Here is a 19,829-nt window from a genome sequence, read left to right on the forward strand (position 1 = left end):
TTATTAGATTGGCGATGTCGGCAAGCAGGCTGGCGGGCGGAACAAGCTTGTCTGGGCCATAACTTTGTCGTTCATTGTCAGATTTTAAAATCATTTGGCACATTTGTTCACCATCATTGGACCGTGTGTCGCGCGACAGAATTACGTTGATATCTCAAAGGTGAAGTTCACAATTTGAGTTTGAAGGTCAAAAATGGCCATAAATGAGCTTGTCTGGGCCATAACTTTGTCGTTCATAGTCAGATTTTAAAATCATTTGGCACATTTGTTTACCATCATTAGACGGTGTGTGGCTTGAAAGAATTACGTCAATATCTCCAAGGTCAAGGTCACAATTTGAGTTTGAAGGTCAAAAATGGCAATAAATGAGCTTGTCCGGGCCATTACTTTGTGATGCATTGTGAGATTTTAAAATCATTTGGCACATTTGTTCACCATCATTATACGGTGGGTCCAGCGAAAGAATCACGTCGATATCTCCAAGGTCAAGGTCACAATTTAAGTTTGAAGGTCAAAAATGGCCATAAATGAGCTTGTCTGGGCCATTACTATGTCATTCATTGTGACATTTTAAAATCATTTGGCACATTCGTTCACCATTATTGGACGGTGTGTCGCGCGAAAGAATTACGTCAATATCTCCAAGGTCAAGGTCGCCACAACTAAAAATAGATTGATTTTGAAACAACTATGTAACTATAAACAATCAGTAACAATGCACATTTTGATTTAGAGTTGTCTCTCTTGATCAGACTTTTTTGTAATTGAAATCAAGGTCAATTTTACACAAGGGGTTAACAATACACATTTGAATTGTCTCCCTTTATCATACATTTTTTCAACTGAAAACCTGGTTTTGTGACAATTTTGTCCCTTGTTTTAATTAGTTCACTTTAGTAAATTCGGTTGACTTGAATTGCCAAGTTGTCGTATAAGTTTTAAATTGCTGTGTAGCAACCCATATGCATGTCTGCTATATACACATTGATTTAATGGTATATTTTTGTCTGACTTTTACATAAAAAAGGCCTATGGTCTACTGTCCTGCATACACATAACAGCCTATCAACGCACATACGAATTTGTATAAGTTTATGCCACTTTGCATCTTAGGGCTGTTACAACAACCGGTACATCCTATACAAAAATGTCTGCAATAATAACAAATAGGACCATTTATAAGCACACTGTATGCCTCCTAATTTGGATGTATTGATTCCAGTGAATGTAAATTAATTATATTGTTGTATCATATATGAAACCAACTGCCTTTTAAAATAAGAATATGATGTAACAAAGAATATTTATTTTAACATAAATTAATGTATAAATATATAGCATTTATGTACAAAATAAAAATAAAAAAACTATTAAGTTGACCAACATTTTCTAGTAATCTATTAATGATATTGTTTTGATTTCTTTTTCATTTCAATTCAAATTTTGTTTTGCACAAAATGAGCACATACACAGTTACAAAAACCGATGCCATCGTGTTGCTTGTTGCAGGTCTGAAGTGCACATCGCGACGGTGACAGTGCGGTTCAGCCTGCTGCTCGAGATCTACCTCAAGATGTCTCCCCACCACCTTGCCATACTATGCAAGCAGATGGAGGCTCTCAACAAGATCAACGCTGTCAGCCAGATAGTGAAAAATAGTGATGGAAAGGTCTGTAGAGATAGGCCTGTCAGCCAGATAGTGAAAAATAGTGATGGAAAGGTCTGTAGAGATAGGCCTGTCAGCCAGATAGTGAAAAATAGTGATGGAAAGGTCTGTAGAGATAGGCCTGTCAGCCAGATAGTGAAAAATAGTGATGGAAAGGTCTGTAGAGATAGGCCTGTCAGCCAGATAGTGAAAAATAGTGATGGAAAGGTTTGTAGAGATAGGCCTGTCAGCCAGATAGTGAAAAATAGTGATGGAAAGGTCTGTAGAGATAGGCCTGTCAGCCAGATGGTGAAAAATAGTGATGGAAAGGTCTGTAGAGATAGGCCTGTCAGCCAGATAGTGAAACATAGTGATGGAAAGGTCTGTAGAGATAGGCCTGTCAGCCAGATAGTGAAAAATAGTGATGGAAAGGTCTGTAGAGATAGGCCTGTCAGTCAAATAGTAAAAAAATGGTGCAAAAAAGGTCTGTAGATCTAGGCCTGTCAGCCAGATACCAAAAAAATAGTGCAGAAAAGGTCTGTAGATCTAGGCCTGTCAGCCAGATAGTAAAAAATAGCGCAGAAAAGGTCTGTAGATCTAGCCCTGTCAGCGAGATAGTAAAAAAATAGTGCAGAAAAGGTCTGTAGATCTAGGCCTGTCAGCCAGAAAATAGTGCAGAAAAGGTCTGTTGATCTAGGCCTGTCAGCCAGATAGTAAAAAATAGCATAGAAAAGGTATGTAGATCTAGGCCTGTCAGCCAGATAGTAAAAAATAGTGCAGAAAAGGTCTGTAGATCTAGGCATGTCAGCCAGATAGTAAAAAATAGCGCAGAAAAAGTCTGTAGATCTAGGCCTGTCAGCCAGATAGTAAAAAATAGTGCAGAAAACGTCTGTAGATCTAGGCCTGTCAGCCAGATAGTAAAAAATAGTGCAGAAAACGTCTGTAGATCTAGGCCTGTCAGCCAGATAGTAAAAAATAGTGCAAAAAAGGTCTGTAGATCTAGGCTTGTCGACCAGATAGTAAAAAATAGTGCAGAAAAGGTCTGTAGATCTAAGCCTGTCAGCCATATAGTAGAAAATATTGCAGAAAAGGTCTGTAGATCTAAGCCTGTCAGCCAGATTAAATCTATTTATTTCAGCCAATTGCCCTTGTTGGTCTGGGGCAACACTGGTTTAACATGGCATATGGTTTCGAAATGCGGCTTGTATTTAGCTTCCTGATACAGAAAGACACCGTTCCCATGTGCTTTAAGTTAAGCATAGTTCAGATTTAATAGGTAAATTTGTTTTTGAACCAATTTGCTTTGGAAGACCTGCATGAGAAAACACTAAATTCATACACTAAACTACTTCTTTTTTTTAGCTCACCAAAGCAGTGAGCACAATGTGCTCATGGTCAGCTTTTGTGATCGCCTTTTGTCCATTGTGCATTGTACGGCATCATTATTTGCCTGGTAAAAACTCTGGAGGACGCAATTATTGTCCAATTTTCATGAAATTTGGCGAGTCTTAAGATATGTTCCAATTATATCTTGGTCGAGTTCAAAAATGGTTCTAGTTTCTTGTAAAACATGGCTGCCAGGGGGCAGGGCATAACTTGTTAACACTTTAAAAGTCACATTTATTGTCCAATTTTCATGAAACTTGGTCAAAACATTTGTTTTAATGATATTTTAAATGAGCCGGAAAATGGTTCTGGTCTGGTGAAAAACATGGCAGCCAAGGGGCAGGGCATTCTTCCTAATATGGCTATAGTAAAACCTTGTTAGAACTCTAGAGGCCACATTTCTTGTATCATCATAATGAAACACTTAGTTCGAAGATTTTTCCCAATAATATCTTGGTTCGAAAATGGTTTCAGTTGCTTGAAAAACATGGCCACCAGGGGGCAGGGCATTTTTCCTTATATGGCTATACATGGCCTTAGTAAAACCTAGTTAACACTCTAGAGGCCGTATTTATTGTACGATCTTCATGAAACTTGGTCAGAAGATTTGTCCCAATCATATCCTAGACTAGTTCTAAAATGGTCCCTGTTGGTTGAAAAACATGGCCACCAGGGGGTGGGGCAATTTTTCTTATATGAGTAAGGTAAAAACTTGTTAACACCATAAAAGTCACATTTATTGTCCAATTTTCATGAAACTTGATCAGAATATTTGTTTTAATGATATTTGTATTTGTGCGAAAAAGGTTTCGGTCTGTTGCAAAAAAAAGGCTGCCAAAGGGGATTTATCTTTATATAGCTATAGTAAAACCTTGTTAGCACTCTAAAATTAACATTTATTGTCCCCTAGCGGTGAAACAGGAGAGGACTTATGGATTGCCCTCAGTCTGTCGGTAAGTCTGTCAGTCTGTCAGTCAGTCCATCACACTTTTCTGGATCCTGCGATAACTTAAAAAGTTCTTAATATGTTTTCATGAAACTTGAAACATGGATAGAGGGCAATATGGAGATTATGCACGTCATTACATTTTGTTCCTACGTCAAAAAATCTAGTTGCTATGGCAACAAATATATATAAAAAAAAAATTACTGACAATGGTGGAGTTTCACCGGTAGGGGATCATATTGCTTGGCAATCTCTTGTTGTTCATTCTTCATGAAACTTGGTCAGTTCCTTTTTATCTCAGGTGAGCGACTTTTGGCATTTCAATATTTTTTAACAGCAAGATCATTATTCCCCCACAAACCAAGTTTAGGGGGGTATATAGGAGTGAGCTTGTCTGTCTGTGTCTGTCGGTTAGTCTGTATTCAGTGTCCGCTCTCTAATTCAAGTTGTTTTCATCTAATCTTCACCAAACTTGGTCAGATGTTGTATCGAAATGATGTCAAGGTCAAGTTCAAATATGGGTCATGCCGGGTCAAAAACTAGGTCACGGGGTGACTAAGTGCTTTTTAAACATTGAGCATGGTGTCCGCTCTCTAATTCAAGTAGTTTTCATCCGAGCTTCACCAAACTTGGTCAGAAGTTGTATCAAGATGATGTCGAGGCCAAGTTCAAACATGGGCCATTCCAGGTCAAAAACTAGGTCACAGGGTCACTTAGTGCGTTTTAAACATTGAGCATGGTGTCCACTGTTTTTTGTGAAGACAACATGCAAAATATTCTGTGTCAATGTGGCATGTGGAGGTATTTGTCTCCTCTGTGACAAAGCTCTAGTTTTAAAAGAAGTCCAAATATTATACGAATGCATTTTCATGTGACTGTAGGGAAACTACAAGAACATGCGTGATATATTGGGTCAGAAGTCATTCGAAGAGAAGCTGTGTGAGCTGATAAGCCCCATGTCTCCACTCCACAAACTGAAGGAGCTCAGGTGTGTATATGTTGAAAGGTTTGACGTAAGTTAAAAGGGGCCTTTTCACGTTTTGGTAAATTGACCAAATAAAAAAAAAATGTTTCTGATTTGCAAATTTATGTTGTAGTTATGATATTTGTGAGGAAACTGTAATACTGAACATTTACCATGCTCTAAAATATCCATTATATGCATCGTTTGATGATTTAAAAACCTGAAAATTATTAAGGGTTGCAACGCAAAACATTTGAATAATTTGTAGAGTTCTGTTTCTGTGGTTATATTTTGTGATACTACGACGATTGTTTATATACAGTATAAATTCATCTCTCATTGTATGAGCACGGATGGCGGAATGGTGTTAGTGATAGAGTTTTACTCCAGGGATCAGTGGTTGGAGCCCAGTTGAGGGTTACTTTTTTATCTTTCTTTAATTCTTTTCTTATTAGCAAGGCTGTTTTCGGAGAAAACCCGAGCTATTGTCATAGCCAGCTCGTCGTCCGCCGTAGGCGTCCGGCTTAAACCTTAACATTGGCTCTATAATCAAAGTGCTTCCACCTACAACTTTGAAACTTCATATGTACATGCACCTTGATGAGTTCTGCATGCCACACCCATTTTTGGGTCACTAGGTCAAAGGTCAAGGTCACTGTGACCTCTAATATCGAACTTTAACATAGGCTCTAAAACCAAAGTGCTTCCACCTACAACTTTGAAACTTCATATGTAGATGCACCTTCATGAGTTTTACACGCCACATCCATTTTTAGGTCACTAGGTCAAAGGTCAAATCACTGTGACTTCTAATATAAAACTTAAACATAAACCTTAACATTCGCTCTAAAATCAAAGTGCTTCCACCTACAACTTTGAAACTTCATATGTAGATGCACCTTGATGAGTTCTACACGCCACACCCATTTTGGGTCACAAGGTCAAAGGTCGAGGTCACTGTGACCTCTAAAAAAAATTCTGACAAGCTTTCGCAGCCGAGCGTGGCACCCGATATGCGGTTCTCTTGTTTTTTTTAATGCAGCTTTTTAGATCTAATGTTTACATTTATCAATATAAAGCATTTAATGACAAACTTCAATACATGCCAAAATCTGTGTAATGGTCCCTTTAAGGTAATCAAATTACCTAAAATTTTCAAAGCAACATCATGTTTTCAATTGAAACAGTTTTTATACTTAAATTTGAATTAAGAGGTACCACGTGGGACTTATTATGTAGGCAAATATGTTTGATTGTAAATGCAGTGCATAAAAACCATAACTCCTGCATTCATAATTTTACAATTATTGCCCTTGTGAATGTTTTTGTAAAAATTTGGGCAGGGCATATCTGGACTAAATATGAGGTGTTAATATGAAACTTTAGGTAGGAAAATTGCATTGTTTGAAATCAGACCTTAAAATGGAGCAGCCCATGACGTCTGAACAAGTGGGAAAATGGTAATTCAGGCAAAACGGACAATTCAAGTTTTTTGTCTTGCTATTTCAGCGTGGATAAGTGTAGATACATGGACTCAAAGAAGCGCCCCCTGTATCTTGTCTGGACCAATCACGATGTAGAGGGACCCGAGGTGCACATCATATATAAGAATGGAGATGGTAAGTTCTGAAAACTTCTAATTAACTCTTTTACATGTTTTGACCTGTTTGTAGTCCGTTAGAAAATCAAATTTAAAGACCTTTCTTAATAGATTCAAGTTTTTATGGCTACATTTCCAACTGATGAGCAGCAAAGAGCATAAAGCCTGAACCACCTGCGGTTCTGGTTTTATATTGGTTGCATGTAGCCATTCTTACTTTTCTTCTTGGTGGATATTTGTTAACTTGGTCAGTAATGCAAGATGAAGGTTTTAAAGGTCTCATTGAGATCAGGAAAACATTCTTGTCAGGAAGCAGTATGAATGTACTATTATCATCTTCAAGGGTGTTGTCTACAAAAATAGGCTTGATGGACACTGACAGTGATTGAATTTAAACTTACATTACAATGAAGTGTACATGTTCTAGACTATTTGCTCATGCTCAGTGATCAACATATGAAGTGTACATGTTCTAGACTATTTGCTCATGCTCTGTGATCAACATATGAAGTGTACATGTTCTAGACTATTTGCTCATGCTCTGTGGTCAACATATGAAGTGTACATGTTCTAGACTATTTGCTCATGCTCAGTGATAAATATATGAAGTGTACATGTTCTAGACTATTTGCTCATGCTCTGTGATCAACATATGAAGTGTACATGTTCTAGACTATTTGCTCATGCTCTGTGATCAACATATAAAGTGTACATGTTCTAGACTATTTGCTCATGCTCTGTGATCAACATATGAAGTGTACATGTTCTAGACTATTTGCTCATGCTCTGTGATCAACATATGAAGTGGACATGTTCTAGACTATTTGCTCATGCTCTGTGATCAACATTTTTCTGAGTTATTAGCTTTTGAATTTAGCATAAAATGTTTTCAATCTGTGGAGCCAAGTACTTCAACATTTCTCAAGCAATTGAATTGAATTTTATCAATACACTGTTACTCTAATATAGTGCTGTCCGTTTTAATGCTGTGTCCAATATAATGCGGGGGGTCCTTGGATCCTGTTTTTTCTCCAACCTTCCATTTCTGATTCAAATCCATGTTATGCAACTTCAGAAAATTCAAAGAAGCCGGTGATCACAACTTGATTGCTTTATCCATCCGTTTAACTCATTTTAATCGATTAGAGGTTAAACGACACTCTTCAGCTAATTGGTGTTAATATGTTGTGTAATGTCAATAAAGGGGTGAAAACTCGCGAATCTGTGTTTATTACATGTATTCCCTTACAGAGCGGTTCGGTGCACTAATTTCAATAAGGCAAGTGTAAGCGGAATAATTATCAAATTAAAATTAAAGTTATTTTAAACGATTACCTGTTTATGTTTTGTTTTTATCGTGTGTTGTATTTCATTGTATAAACTATGGCTGTGTAAGTGAGTTATTGTTTATTATATGCTACACATGCTTGATAAATAAAAATATCTCTGTGTGTATTTAATGTTTCAGTACGCATACGAAAAATAAATTTAAAAATCCTGACGATTTATTTTCATGCTTACGTAGTGTAATAGTTAACAGAGATGCACTTAAATTTTTGCCCTTTATCAGAAAGTCCACAGAAAGCACGTTTTTTACATGCTGCGTATGACGCAATAAAACCATTTCTTTGTACATGTATCGTATTGCATTAGTCTAAATTGAAATTCGCTCGTCCAATGAAACCTGTGTCCCATAATGCATTGTACTAATTTTTCTGAAAAATGGCATAAGCATATGACTTTGTTTACGAAATTCGTTAACATATTTCTTGTCATAAATGTTTAACATTATTTGTTCTTAAGTGATGTTGTAATTATATTGGATTATCGGATAAATGTGCACATTAGAAAAGCGGTATGTATACTCTTATCGTTCGATTCGGTTTATATGCATGTATTTGCGGATGACAACACAGCATGACAATACACAGGAGTGACAGGACCTATATTATTGGCTATTCTATACCTGTATTATAGCCCCCTTAAATAAATAAGCTCAAAACTTATAACGCTGTCCTTTTATAATGCTGTTGCATGGCTTGGACCCCGTCATCCGCGTTATATTGGAGTTACAGTGTATGTCATCACCGTGCAGACTGGTTTTTCAAGAGCAGTGATCCACATGTTCCTCAGTTATGTGCACTTAAACATAGCCACGGGCATAATGTCTGTGCCTGTGACCAAGTGTTTCGGGAGTTTTATTAATCATATGAGCCTATGTCTTGGAAAATTGAGCCTCATGCATGTGTCTAAAGTGTGGTCTCAGAAAACTGAGGCTAATCTGGGATAACACCTTCCGCCTGGACTTGATTTTTGTTTAGAAAAGACACCCTTTAAAGAGAAATTCCATCAAAGTGGAAAGTGTCGTCCCAGATTTGCCTGTGCTGACTGCACACACAAAAAAGTCATTCTAATCTAAGACATTAAACCCTGTTTTCCCAGAGCACAGCTTATTTGTTTCAAAAGCTCTAGTTCTAAGTGCTGGTATTTTCAGATCTGCGTCAGGACATGTTGACTCTGCAGATGTTGGAAGTGATGGACTGCATATGGCAGTCGGAGGGACTGGATCTCAGGTAAGAATACATGCTTAACTCCAGAAACTCCATTGTTTGAGCTTTTTATAGTTCAAACGATTTGCATTTTGGTTGAATGGCCTTATTGCTGTTAATATGGGGTACATTTTAAATGAATGACATTTTTGTTCTTCAAATAGTTTACATTTTAGTTAAATGAGCATTTTGTTTTTCAAATGGTTTACATTTTTGGTTGAATGAGAATTTTGTTCTTCAAATGTTTTACATTTTGATTGCAAGAGCTTTTTGTACTTCAAATGGTTTAAATTTTTTCTCGATGAGTTTTGTATGCCCCCAGATGAAATGATCTGGGGTTATATTGTTTTTGGCCTGTCTGTCTGTCTGTCATTGTATATGTGTGTCTGTCCCAAAAATGTAACCTTGCTAATAAAATGAAAACTTTTGGGTCTATGTTCTTTAAACTTCACATGTGCATGCATCTCATTGAGATCTACAATCAAACATGGTTTGAGGTCACTAGGTAAAAGGTCAAGGTCACTGTTACCTTTACATTCAAAATATAACATTGTTTAATAACAGCTGCCGTGCGGCTTCAAAGCGCAGTAGGGGCATTGTGTTTCACAAACACAGCTCTTGTTTGTATTTCAAATGGTGGACATTTTGGTTGAATGAGCCCACTATAGTGGGGGACATATTGTTTTTGCCCTGTCTGTCTGTTGGTCTGTTTGCTCCAACTTTAACATTTGCAATAACTTTTTCAAATTCAAAGCGGCCCAGAAGGGGACATAGTGTTTCTGACAAACACATGCTGCACATTTTGAGTTGTGAAAGCTCAAGGTCAAGGTCATCCTTCAAGGTCAAAGGTCAAAAAAAAATAATTGAAAGCGGCGCAAAAGGGGACATAGTGTTTCTGACAAACACATTTCTTGTTTGTAGTTAAAATGGTGTACATTTTGGTTGAATGAGCTTTTATGTAGTTAAAATGGTGTACATTTCGGTTGAATGAGCATTTTTAACCAGGTTTTCTGAAGGAAATCTGGTTAGTTCAAAGGTCAAAAATGGCCATAAATGAGCTTGTCCGGGCCATGACTTTGTCATTTTTTATGAGATTTAAAATCATTTGGCACATTTGTTCACCATAATTGGACGGTGTGTCGCGCAAAAGAATTAGGTCAATATCTCCAAGGTCAAGGTCACACTTTGAGTTCAAAAGTCAAAAATGGCCATACATGAGCTTGTCCGGGCAATAACTATGTTGTTCATTGTGAGATTTTATAATCATTTGGCACATTAATTCACCATTATTGGACGGTGTGTCGCCCGAAAGAATAACGTCAATATCTCAAAGGTCAAGGTCACACTTTGAGTTCAAAGGTCAAAAATGGCCATAAATGAGACAAAAACTTTGTCATTTTTTGTGAGATTTTAAAATCATTTGGCACATTTGTTCACCATCATTGGACGGTGTGTCGCGCGAAAGAATTACGTCAATATCTCCAAGGTCAAGGTCACACTTTGAGTTCAAAGGTCAAAAATGGCCATACATGAGCTTGTTCGGGCAATAACTATGTCGTTGATAGTGAGATTTTATAATCATTTGGCACATTTATTCACCATTATTGGACGGTGTGTTGCGCGAAAGAATTATGTCGATATCTCCAAGGTCAAGGTCACTTTTTTAGTTCAAAGGTCAAAAAAGGCAAAGCATGAGCTTGTCCGGGCCATAACTATGTCGTTCATTGTGAGATTTTAAAATCATTTGCACATTTGTTCACCATCACTGGACAGTATGTTGCGTGAAAGAATTACGTTGATATCTCCAAGGTCAAGGTCACACTTTGAGTTCAAAGGCAAAAAATGGCCATAAATGAGGTTTTCCGGGCCATAACTATGTCGTTCATTTTGAGATTTTCAAATCATTTTGCACATTTGTTCATCATCATTGGACGGTGTGTCGCACAAAAGGATTACGTCGATTTCTCCAAGGTCAAGTTCACTCTGAGTTCAAAGGTAAAAAATGGCCATGAAAGAGCTTGTCCGGACCATAACTTTTTTGTGACATTTTAAAATCATTTGTTCACCATCATTGGACAGAGTGTCGCACAAAAGAATTATGTCGATATCTCCAAGGTCAAGGTCACACTTTGAGTTCAAAGGTCAAAAATGGCCATAAATGATAATGGCATAATAATTCTTAAAAAATTGCCATAAATTAGATTCTCTTGTTTTGTGAAGACAGCGCAAAATAGTCTGTGTCAATTCCGCACGTGGGGGTATACGTCACGTCTGTGACAAAGCTCTAGTTTGAACACTGAAGTATTCACTGTAAAATGAATAGATTAGTTTAAGGAAAAATACAGTGATCAAGAACAGTAACTGTTTATAGTCTTCTTTATTAATTACCTCCCTTTCTTTCATTTTCATATATTTTATTCTCTACAGCATAACTCCAACACTATATAACTACTTGATCCTTGAAACATAAATAGATGACACAGGTGCCATGTTTTACAAATATTATTCTACTCTCTAAAACAAATGTTGTCATACAAGCAAACGCATTTTGGCAGGGATTTGGCACTACTGTGACGAGCTCTTGTTGAATTTTAAATGGTGTACATTTTAGTTGAATGACCTTTTTGTTCTTCAAATGGTTTATATTTTGGTTGAATAAGCATTTTGTTCTTCAAATTGTTTACATTTTGGTTGAATGAGCTTTTTCTTGATAAAATGGTGTACATTTGGTTGGAGCTGTATTTCAACACCTGTACACTCTAGTTGTATTTTCTGTATGTAGTTCAAATACTGGTGCGTTTTGGTCATAAGAACAGTATCTACTTCAAATACTTGTACAGTTTGGTTGTAAGATATGTATGTAGTTCAAATACTAATAAGATTTTTTGTTGTAACATATGTATGGTTTTATAAATTTAGCTGAATATGCTGCATGTTGTTCAATAGGGTAAATTTTTATTGTAAGAGATGTTTACAGTTCCCATGGCGTACATTGTGCTTGAATTAGTTGTATGATCTTCAAATGGTGTAATAATATGTATATGTGCTGCAATAACCAATTATTATAACATGTTAAAATGCAACGCAAGTGCTTTTATTAACAAGCGAGTTAAGTAGCCATTTTTAGCTCGACTATTATATATGAAATATATATAGTGGAGCTATCCTACTCACCCCGGCGTCTGCGTTAGTGTTAGCGTGCAAATTTTAAAGTTTTCATACTTCCCCAAATATTTTCTTTGTCCCTTGACATATTGCTTTCATATGTTGCATACTTGTTTACCAACATGACCCCCAACCTATAAACAATAGCAGACAACTCTATCAAGCATTTTGTCATAATTATGTCCTCTTTTCCACTTAGAATATGCAGCAAATGTTAAAGTTTTCGTACTACCCCATTTATTTTCATTTTCCCTTGACATATTGCTTTTATATTTTGCATACTTGTTTACCAACATCACCTCAACCTATAAACAAGAGCAGACAACTCTATCAAGCATTTTGTCATAATTATTGCCCTTTTATACTTAGAATATGCATATTATTGATAAATCTATGTTAAAGTTTGCGTACTACCCCAAATATTTCCTATATCCTTTGACATATTGCTTTTATATGTTGCATTCTTGTTTACCAACATGACCCCAACCTATAAACAAGAGCAGACCTTTGTATCAAGCATTTTGACAAAATTATGGCCCCTTTTACTCTTAGATAATTGAACATTTTGCTTAAATTGCCATAACTCCTTTATTTATGATCACATTTTATTATTACTTTGACAAAACAACACTTACCTGAATACCACAATGGATTCCACCCGAATAATACCCCACGCCCCTACCCAGAATCCCTTCCCCCCCCCCCCGAATTTTTTTTTTAAACATCATCTAATAAATTACCACACCCCGCATTATACCCCCCTCTCACCCCCCACCCCTCCCTACCCCCCACCCCCCCCCCCCAATTTTTTTTTTTTTAACATCATCTAATAAATTACCACACCCCACATTATACCCCCCTCTCACCCCCACACCCCCCCCCCCATTTTTTTAAACATCATCTAATAAATTACCACACCCAACATTATACCCCCCTCTCACCCCCCACCCCCCTACCACCCTTCCACCCCTCCCCCAATTTTTTTTTAAACATCATCTAATAAATTACCCCACCCCACATTATACCCCCCTCTCACCCCCCCCCCCCAAAAAAAAAAAGCAACAATAACAATTCCTTTTTTTATTTTTGAAAGATCGTCTTATAAATTATTGAATATGAACAATATCCCCATGATGGCTTATTTTATACTGTCAAGCACTCGAATAGTTGAGCGCGCTGTCCTCTGACACCTCTTGTTTTCTGTACAACAAGTATGCATGTAGTTATTTCCATGGTTGAATATTTGCTGATGATAATCTGTATCATTATTGATTGAGATTGCTGGTAGCTACTACTATCCCCATTATATATATATGTAAGTTTTTTTACTAGACCAATTCACACATATTAAAGGTCAGCTTATGCTGACAAAAAACAACAACAGGATTTCTGTTAAAATAAATTAAAAACCTCAAACAGCTCTTTTGTGTTTTAGTATCATTTTTCACCTTCTTGTGGTACCAGAAAAACGATATTTATAAAAATTTAACCTTGTGTCCTGGGCTACAAATTAATATACATTCCGCTTAAACAAATCACACACACAAATAATTCACACACAATTATATCTTGGCCAAGTTAATGTGAAGAGAACATCCTAGAGGCCGCTTTTATTGCCCTATCGTCATGAAAATTGGTGAGAATTTTTTCTCAAGTTATCTTAGTAAAATGGGTCACTTGGGATCCAAAACTAGGTCATGGGATCAAATTAAAGAAACAGATTGTGACACCATAGAGGCTTAATATTTTGCTATATCGTTATAAAATTTACTAAGATCAATTTTTTTAACCATCATGGATAACTGGGCTATGTATGTTAGGAACTGGGTCAACTGTGGTCAAGCATTAGCTGACCATGTGAAATTTAAAAAAAAGTTTGTGAACTTTAGAGGTCAAATTGATTGCTTTTTTCAGAACATTTCGCTCCATTATAGCTAAGTCAGTTCCAAACTGGATCACTTGTTATCAAAAATGAGGTCACTATGTCAAGTTACCTTGCGAACACTGGTAGGGCCACATTTTTGGCCAATCATCATGAAACTTCTTCAAAATGTTTGTTGTAATGATTTCTTTTAAAATTTTGACATGAAACTTAGTGGTTGTATAGTTATCAATGATTAGAAGTGCCATGCCCTAGAACCATGACCCTACTTTTTCTTAAATATGAGTTATTTGCCCTTTGTTGTTTTTGTCTAACTTTTCAGGGCTTCATCTCCGATATTTTACAAGATTTAAACATAAAATTTCAGGGGTGTATAGATATCAATCAGGAAAAGGGCCATGCACAAGAACCATAACCCTGCACTTTCTAAAAAGGGTTATTACTCTCTGTTGTTTTTGTATGATATAACTTTTCAGGGATGTATCTCAGATACAATACAGGATTCAACATAAAATTTAACGGGTTTATAGATATCAATACTGGAAGTGCCAAACACAAGAACCATGTCCCTACACTTTCTTAAATAAGAGCTTTTGATTTATAAGAACGATGTTTTCTGCATTATTTAAGTACGAAAAGGCACAACTTGTTAAATAACCTTTCTTTTAGTTCTTCAGCCATCAATAAACAAAATTTATTTTTGGGGGCAATCAATTAAACGATTTGCTTGTTTACCACTTATTTTCTTTTTCCTCCAACCAGATTAAACGCATATGGCTGCATAGCCACAGGTCCGGGGCAGGGCATGATAGAGGTTGTTGGTCGAGCCAAGACACTGGCAGCTATCCAGAAAAAAAGCGGTGCCTTTGACAAGTGCAGTCTGTATGATTGGCTAGCAGAGAACAACAAAGGACAAGGACAGTAAGCAATATTTTGTGATACAATAAAATTATCTATATTGGTTTACAAGAAATTTTGTGTTAAAAAAATAACTTTTTTGCAGACACATGAATTCCTGGATTTTTTATTTCGGATAATTTGTATCTGCCTTTTTCCAATGTATGAAATGTGTGGATTGTTCACCTACAATATCAACTAAAATTACATTCCCAAAAATAATAATGATTTACAGTAATATTGAAACTCAAAACAGCATGCAGTGTCTAAATATGTCATTCTGGCAAAGAAATTTGGAAATTGATGGACAAATTATTACATTATACCATGGGATGTTTTTAACACCACATTGTATTAGTTTATCCCTAGAAATGTTAGTTTACTACCAGCATGATAAGGGATTATACCACAGTTTATTCCAAGGAATGATTTATACCATGGATAGTTTGTTCATGCAGGCATGATGATGGGTTAAATGTAGTGCCTGAGTAAAATCAATGTTCCAGTATTATAATTTACCTGGGTGCATGTGCTGTTTGCAGACTAGACACTGCCATAGAAGAGTTCACATTGTCGTGTGCGGGATACACGGTGGCCACATATGTGCTCGGTATAGGCGATAGACACAACGACAATATCATGCTCAAGGAGACAGGACAGGTAGGGTGTACTTCCATTTTACTTCATCAGAACTTTTGAAATGTTTATATTTCATGAGCACTGGCTTGTTATTTTGTTATGTTTATTGATATTTCTAACAATACAATTTTCTACATAGTCATATTGATCTCTACCGGTAAGAAGTATTTTTTGGACAGCAGTATTTTCTGGACTAACCCTTAAACACAAATGTGCTATGTCACATATTTACAGACGCATGTTTTCTTGAAGTTGACAGTATCAATTTGAAAAAGAGGCATGTAATTTAGTTTTAAAATTACAATGTTAACAAACTTTGTTTCATTAAAATGTAACTTCCACGCAGGGATATTAATAGCATTATCATGTGCAAACAAAGTCACGAAATGAGGTCTGATCTTTGTTCGTGAGATTTTTGTTTGTCTGCTACAATACAGAAGATCTCAAACGTTAATTCATTGCAACATCATATTTAAACAAAAACTGATGTGGTCAACACACCCATTTTTTTTTAATTATTGATTTTTTGCATGCAATACTCGCCACACTTTGTAGTATATAGATGTCTAAATTGCATGTTAACATGTTAATTAAAGGGAAACAAATCAATTACAATAATGCATTCTGTGTTTGGATTTTTTCCCTTGAATAGTTCTTTATGGCTGTGTTTTCACTACAGAATAAAAAAAATTCTCTGGTTAATTAATTTAATGAGCATCATCACTTGTTCAAGAAGACATTAAACATGGATATCCTGGTATACATTGCTATTGAAAACAAACTGTAACTCTATTTATACCAACTGAAGAAGATATGTTGCACCGTTAAATAAATACATTCATGTAACTAAAACGTTTCAGTTAAGAAAAGTATCGTATTAATTCTAATTTGTTTCCTTTTTTCTCAAATTATTTAATTGTCTGTTAAATACTCCTGTACAGTTTAAAATCACCTCCCTTTACTGAACCTAACTACGGGCCTTGTTCATACGCATTTAAAAAAAACTGTTCTATTTAAATTCTCTTGAATAAAACAACCAGGAATATATCAGTAAATTTTTCATGACATTTCTTATTATTAGAGAAATAATCCAAGTAAAACCCTATATTTCGTCTAACTAATACTCGCTAACCATTAAGTCACATTACATCACAGTAGCCTTTTATTTTTATCATGGAAATCTAAATAACCTGTAAATATCTGGTTCAAATTATAGAGTTCATGTAACTATCTTAACTGCATTCAATTAAAAGCCAGAAATTACTACCAGCATGATAAAGGTTGAGTGTAAAACTGGTGTTGATCACATGATGTACCTTGCTGTCCATGTAATTAATCATTTTGAATATTTTTACATTTCACATGTTTAAGGATGTTTGAGGGCATGTGTAAGTTTCCGTAATTCGTAAAACTCTGTGTTTTAACAATTCTTTTACTGGTGAAATATGGATATATATTTTGAGTCACTGGTATTGATTTTGAACAAATATGAGAGAATTTAAATTGCAGTATGTCCGACAGACATTATAAGGGAAATTTTGTGTCAATCAATGTTTGTTGTAAAGTATCGTTAGCCTTTGCACCATTATATTTTTGACATTAGGTTGCTGTGTGATCTTTTTTATGTGAATTTTAAAATAAACTTATGGTAACAAATTGTATTTATAGAGCCATATTAAAACTTGAATAATCAATCATAAAAAGATCTAGGCTGAAATAACGTTTCAATGTCAACTGACGTCACACCACACAAAGAACTTCAAAGATTCTTTAAAACATTAACATATTTTTCTGCTAGTTTAAAAGCACATGATGACACTGGTTGTCATTTTAAACCTTTACTTATTATCTTTTTAGCTTTTAAAAACATGGGGATATTGTATTGGTCTCCATCTTTCTGTCCGTCCGTTCGGCCACTATCTCCTCCTACACTATTAGCACTATAACCTTGAAACTTACTTACATGGTAGCATATGTGCGACGGTGACGGCGATGGAATTTTTTCTGACCCCTGGGTCAAAAGTTATGGGTAAATAAATGGGTAAAATGGGTAAAAAAAAACTCATTTTACTAACATGCGACGCTCACGATAATAACTTTTGACCCAGGGGTCAGATCAAAATTCCAAATAGTGCACCGTCAAACATATGCTCATAGCTACCATGTGTGTTAGTTTCAAGGTTCTAGTGCTAATAGTGTAGGAGGAGTTGTGGCCAACCACGCTCACCCAAAATTTTGTTTTAACATAACTTCTTCATTTATTCACCAATTGACTTAAAATTAATACTGAACATCTCTTATGACAACACAGTCTATCTCGACCATCCATGTCCACATGACCCACCCCAGGGCCATTGATAAAGGTAAAGGCAGCTTGGTTCCCGTCCTCTTTCAAATTTATCAAGAGGTCCATGGGTACTACTTCCCCGTACCCCCAAAAAAAAATTCCTACCCAAAATTGTTCATACCCATTTTTTTTCCTACCCAATTTTTTTTTTCATACCCAAATTTTTGTTAGGACCAAAAATGTTTGTACCCATTTTTTTTTCGTACCCAATTTTTTTACCCAAAGTTTTTTTCGTACCCAAAGTTTTTTTCTTACCCAAACTTTTTTTTTTGTTCCTACCCAAATTTTGTCCATTCCCACATTGTTTTGTACCCAAATTTGTTTCGGACCCAAATTTGTTTTCGTACCCCATTTTTTTCGTACCAAATTTCTTTTTTCGTACCAAATTTTTTTTTTCCTACCCAAATTTTGTTTCATACCCCAAAAAAAATTCAACACAATTTTTTTTTTTCCTACCCAAATTTTTTTGTATGCAAACATTTTTCGTACACAATTTTTTCATACCAAATTTCTTTTTTTGTACAAATTTTTTTTTTTCCTACCCAAATTTTGTTTCATACCCAAAAAAAAATTCAACACAATTTTTTTTTTCCTACCCAAATTTTTTTGTATGCAAACATTTTTCGTACACAATTTTTTTCGTACCAAATTTCTTTTTTTGTACATTCGTACCCAAATTTTGTTTCACACCAACAACAAATTTAAACACAATTTTTTTTTTTCCTATCCAAATTTTTTTTTCGTTTCCAACATTTGCTTCGTACCCGAATTTTTTTCATACCAAATTTGTTTTTCCTACCCAAATTTTCTCATACCCAATAATTTTTCATACCCAAATTTTTTTCATACCCAAATTTTGTTTCGTACCCTTTTTTTTCATACCCAATTTTTTTTTCGAACCCATTTTTTTAGGGGGGGGGGGCATAATTTTTTCGTACCCACATTTTTTCGTACCCAAATTTTGTTAGTACCCAAATATATTTTGGTCCATATTTTTTCATACCCACATTTTTTTTTCATACCCAATTTTTTGTGTCCCAAATTTTTTTTCGTACCCACATTTTTTTTGGTTCCCAAATGTTTTTTCTTGACCCAATTTTTTTTTCGTAACCACATTTTTTGAGGGGGGAGTATGATTTTTAAGTACCCAAATTTTTTTTCGCACCCAACATTTTGTTTTAACATAACTTCTTCATTTATTCACCAATTGACTTAAAATTAATACTAAACATCTCTTATGACAACACGCACTATCTCGACCATCCATGTCCACATTACCCTACCCGGGGCCCCACCAACATAGACCTTGCCCACCCAAAAGTACCTTTTAATATAACATCTATGCGGCATGAGATGCGTGTCGGCCTCTGCCGCCCCAATTTTAGTTTAACTTGTCCAGGCAATCTGTTAGTAAGCTAGCCAAAGGCAGATCCTATATAACAGCCCAACAGTGATCTATTTGATACAGTAGTTTCATACTCAGCCATTCATATTGATGTTATTATATTGCTTTCTGCATTGCGAAGGTTGATATGCAGCAATTTTCCTCTTTAATTTCAGCTGTTCCATATTGATTTTGGTCATTTCCTTGGCAACTTCAAGTCCAAGCTGGGGGTCTGTCGTGAGCGTGTACCGGTGGTCCTCACGACACACTTCGAGTACATCATCACTAAAGGAGACACAGACAGGAACAACTACAAGAGGTGTGTAGTCCTGACTTGTACTGTGGTTCTACTATCAATGAATTGAGGAGGTTGTAGTGGATATGGTGTGTCCCCAACGACCGGGAGGTTACGAGTTTGATCCCAA

General features: G+C 35.8%; 1 protein-coding gene across 5 annotated transcripts in view; it reads left to right on the forward strand.

Annotated features, from left to right (window-relative positions):
• Positions 1-19,829, forward strand: part of LOC127855132 (phosphatidylinositol 4,5-bisphosphate 3-kinase catalytic subunit delta isoform-like) — a 123,835-nt gene that overhangs the window by 93,228 nt on the left and 10,778 nt on the right. For all 5 annotated transcript variants that reach the window (XM_052390516.1, XM_052390521.1, XM_052390519.1 and 2 more), the window contains 7 exons: positions 1,510-1,669; positions 4,859-4,965; positions 6,451-6,560; positions 9,036-9,114; positions 14,900-15,058; positions 15,577-15,694; positions 19,581-19,723. In XM_052390516.1, coding sequence (XP_052246476.1) covers positions 1,510-1,669; positions 4,859-4,965; positions 6,451-6,560; positions 9,036-9,114; positions 14,900-15,058; positions 15,577-15,694; positions 19,581-19,723 — 876 coding nt within the window. The remainder of the gene's footprint in view (positions 1-1,509; positions 1,670-4,858; positions 4,966-6,450; positions 6,561-9,035; positions 9,115-14,899; positions 15,059-15,576; positions 15,695-19,580; positions 19,724-19,829) is intronic.

Source organism: Dreissena polymorpha, chromosome 13 (genome assembly GCF_020536995.1).
Source record: "Dreissena polymorpha isolate Duluth1 chromosome 13, UMN_Dpol_1.0, whole genome shotgun sequence".
Taxonomy (NCBI): domain Eukaryota; kingdom Metazoa; phylum Mollusca; class Bivalvia; order Myida; family Dreissenidae; genus Dreissena; species Dreissena polymorpha.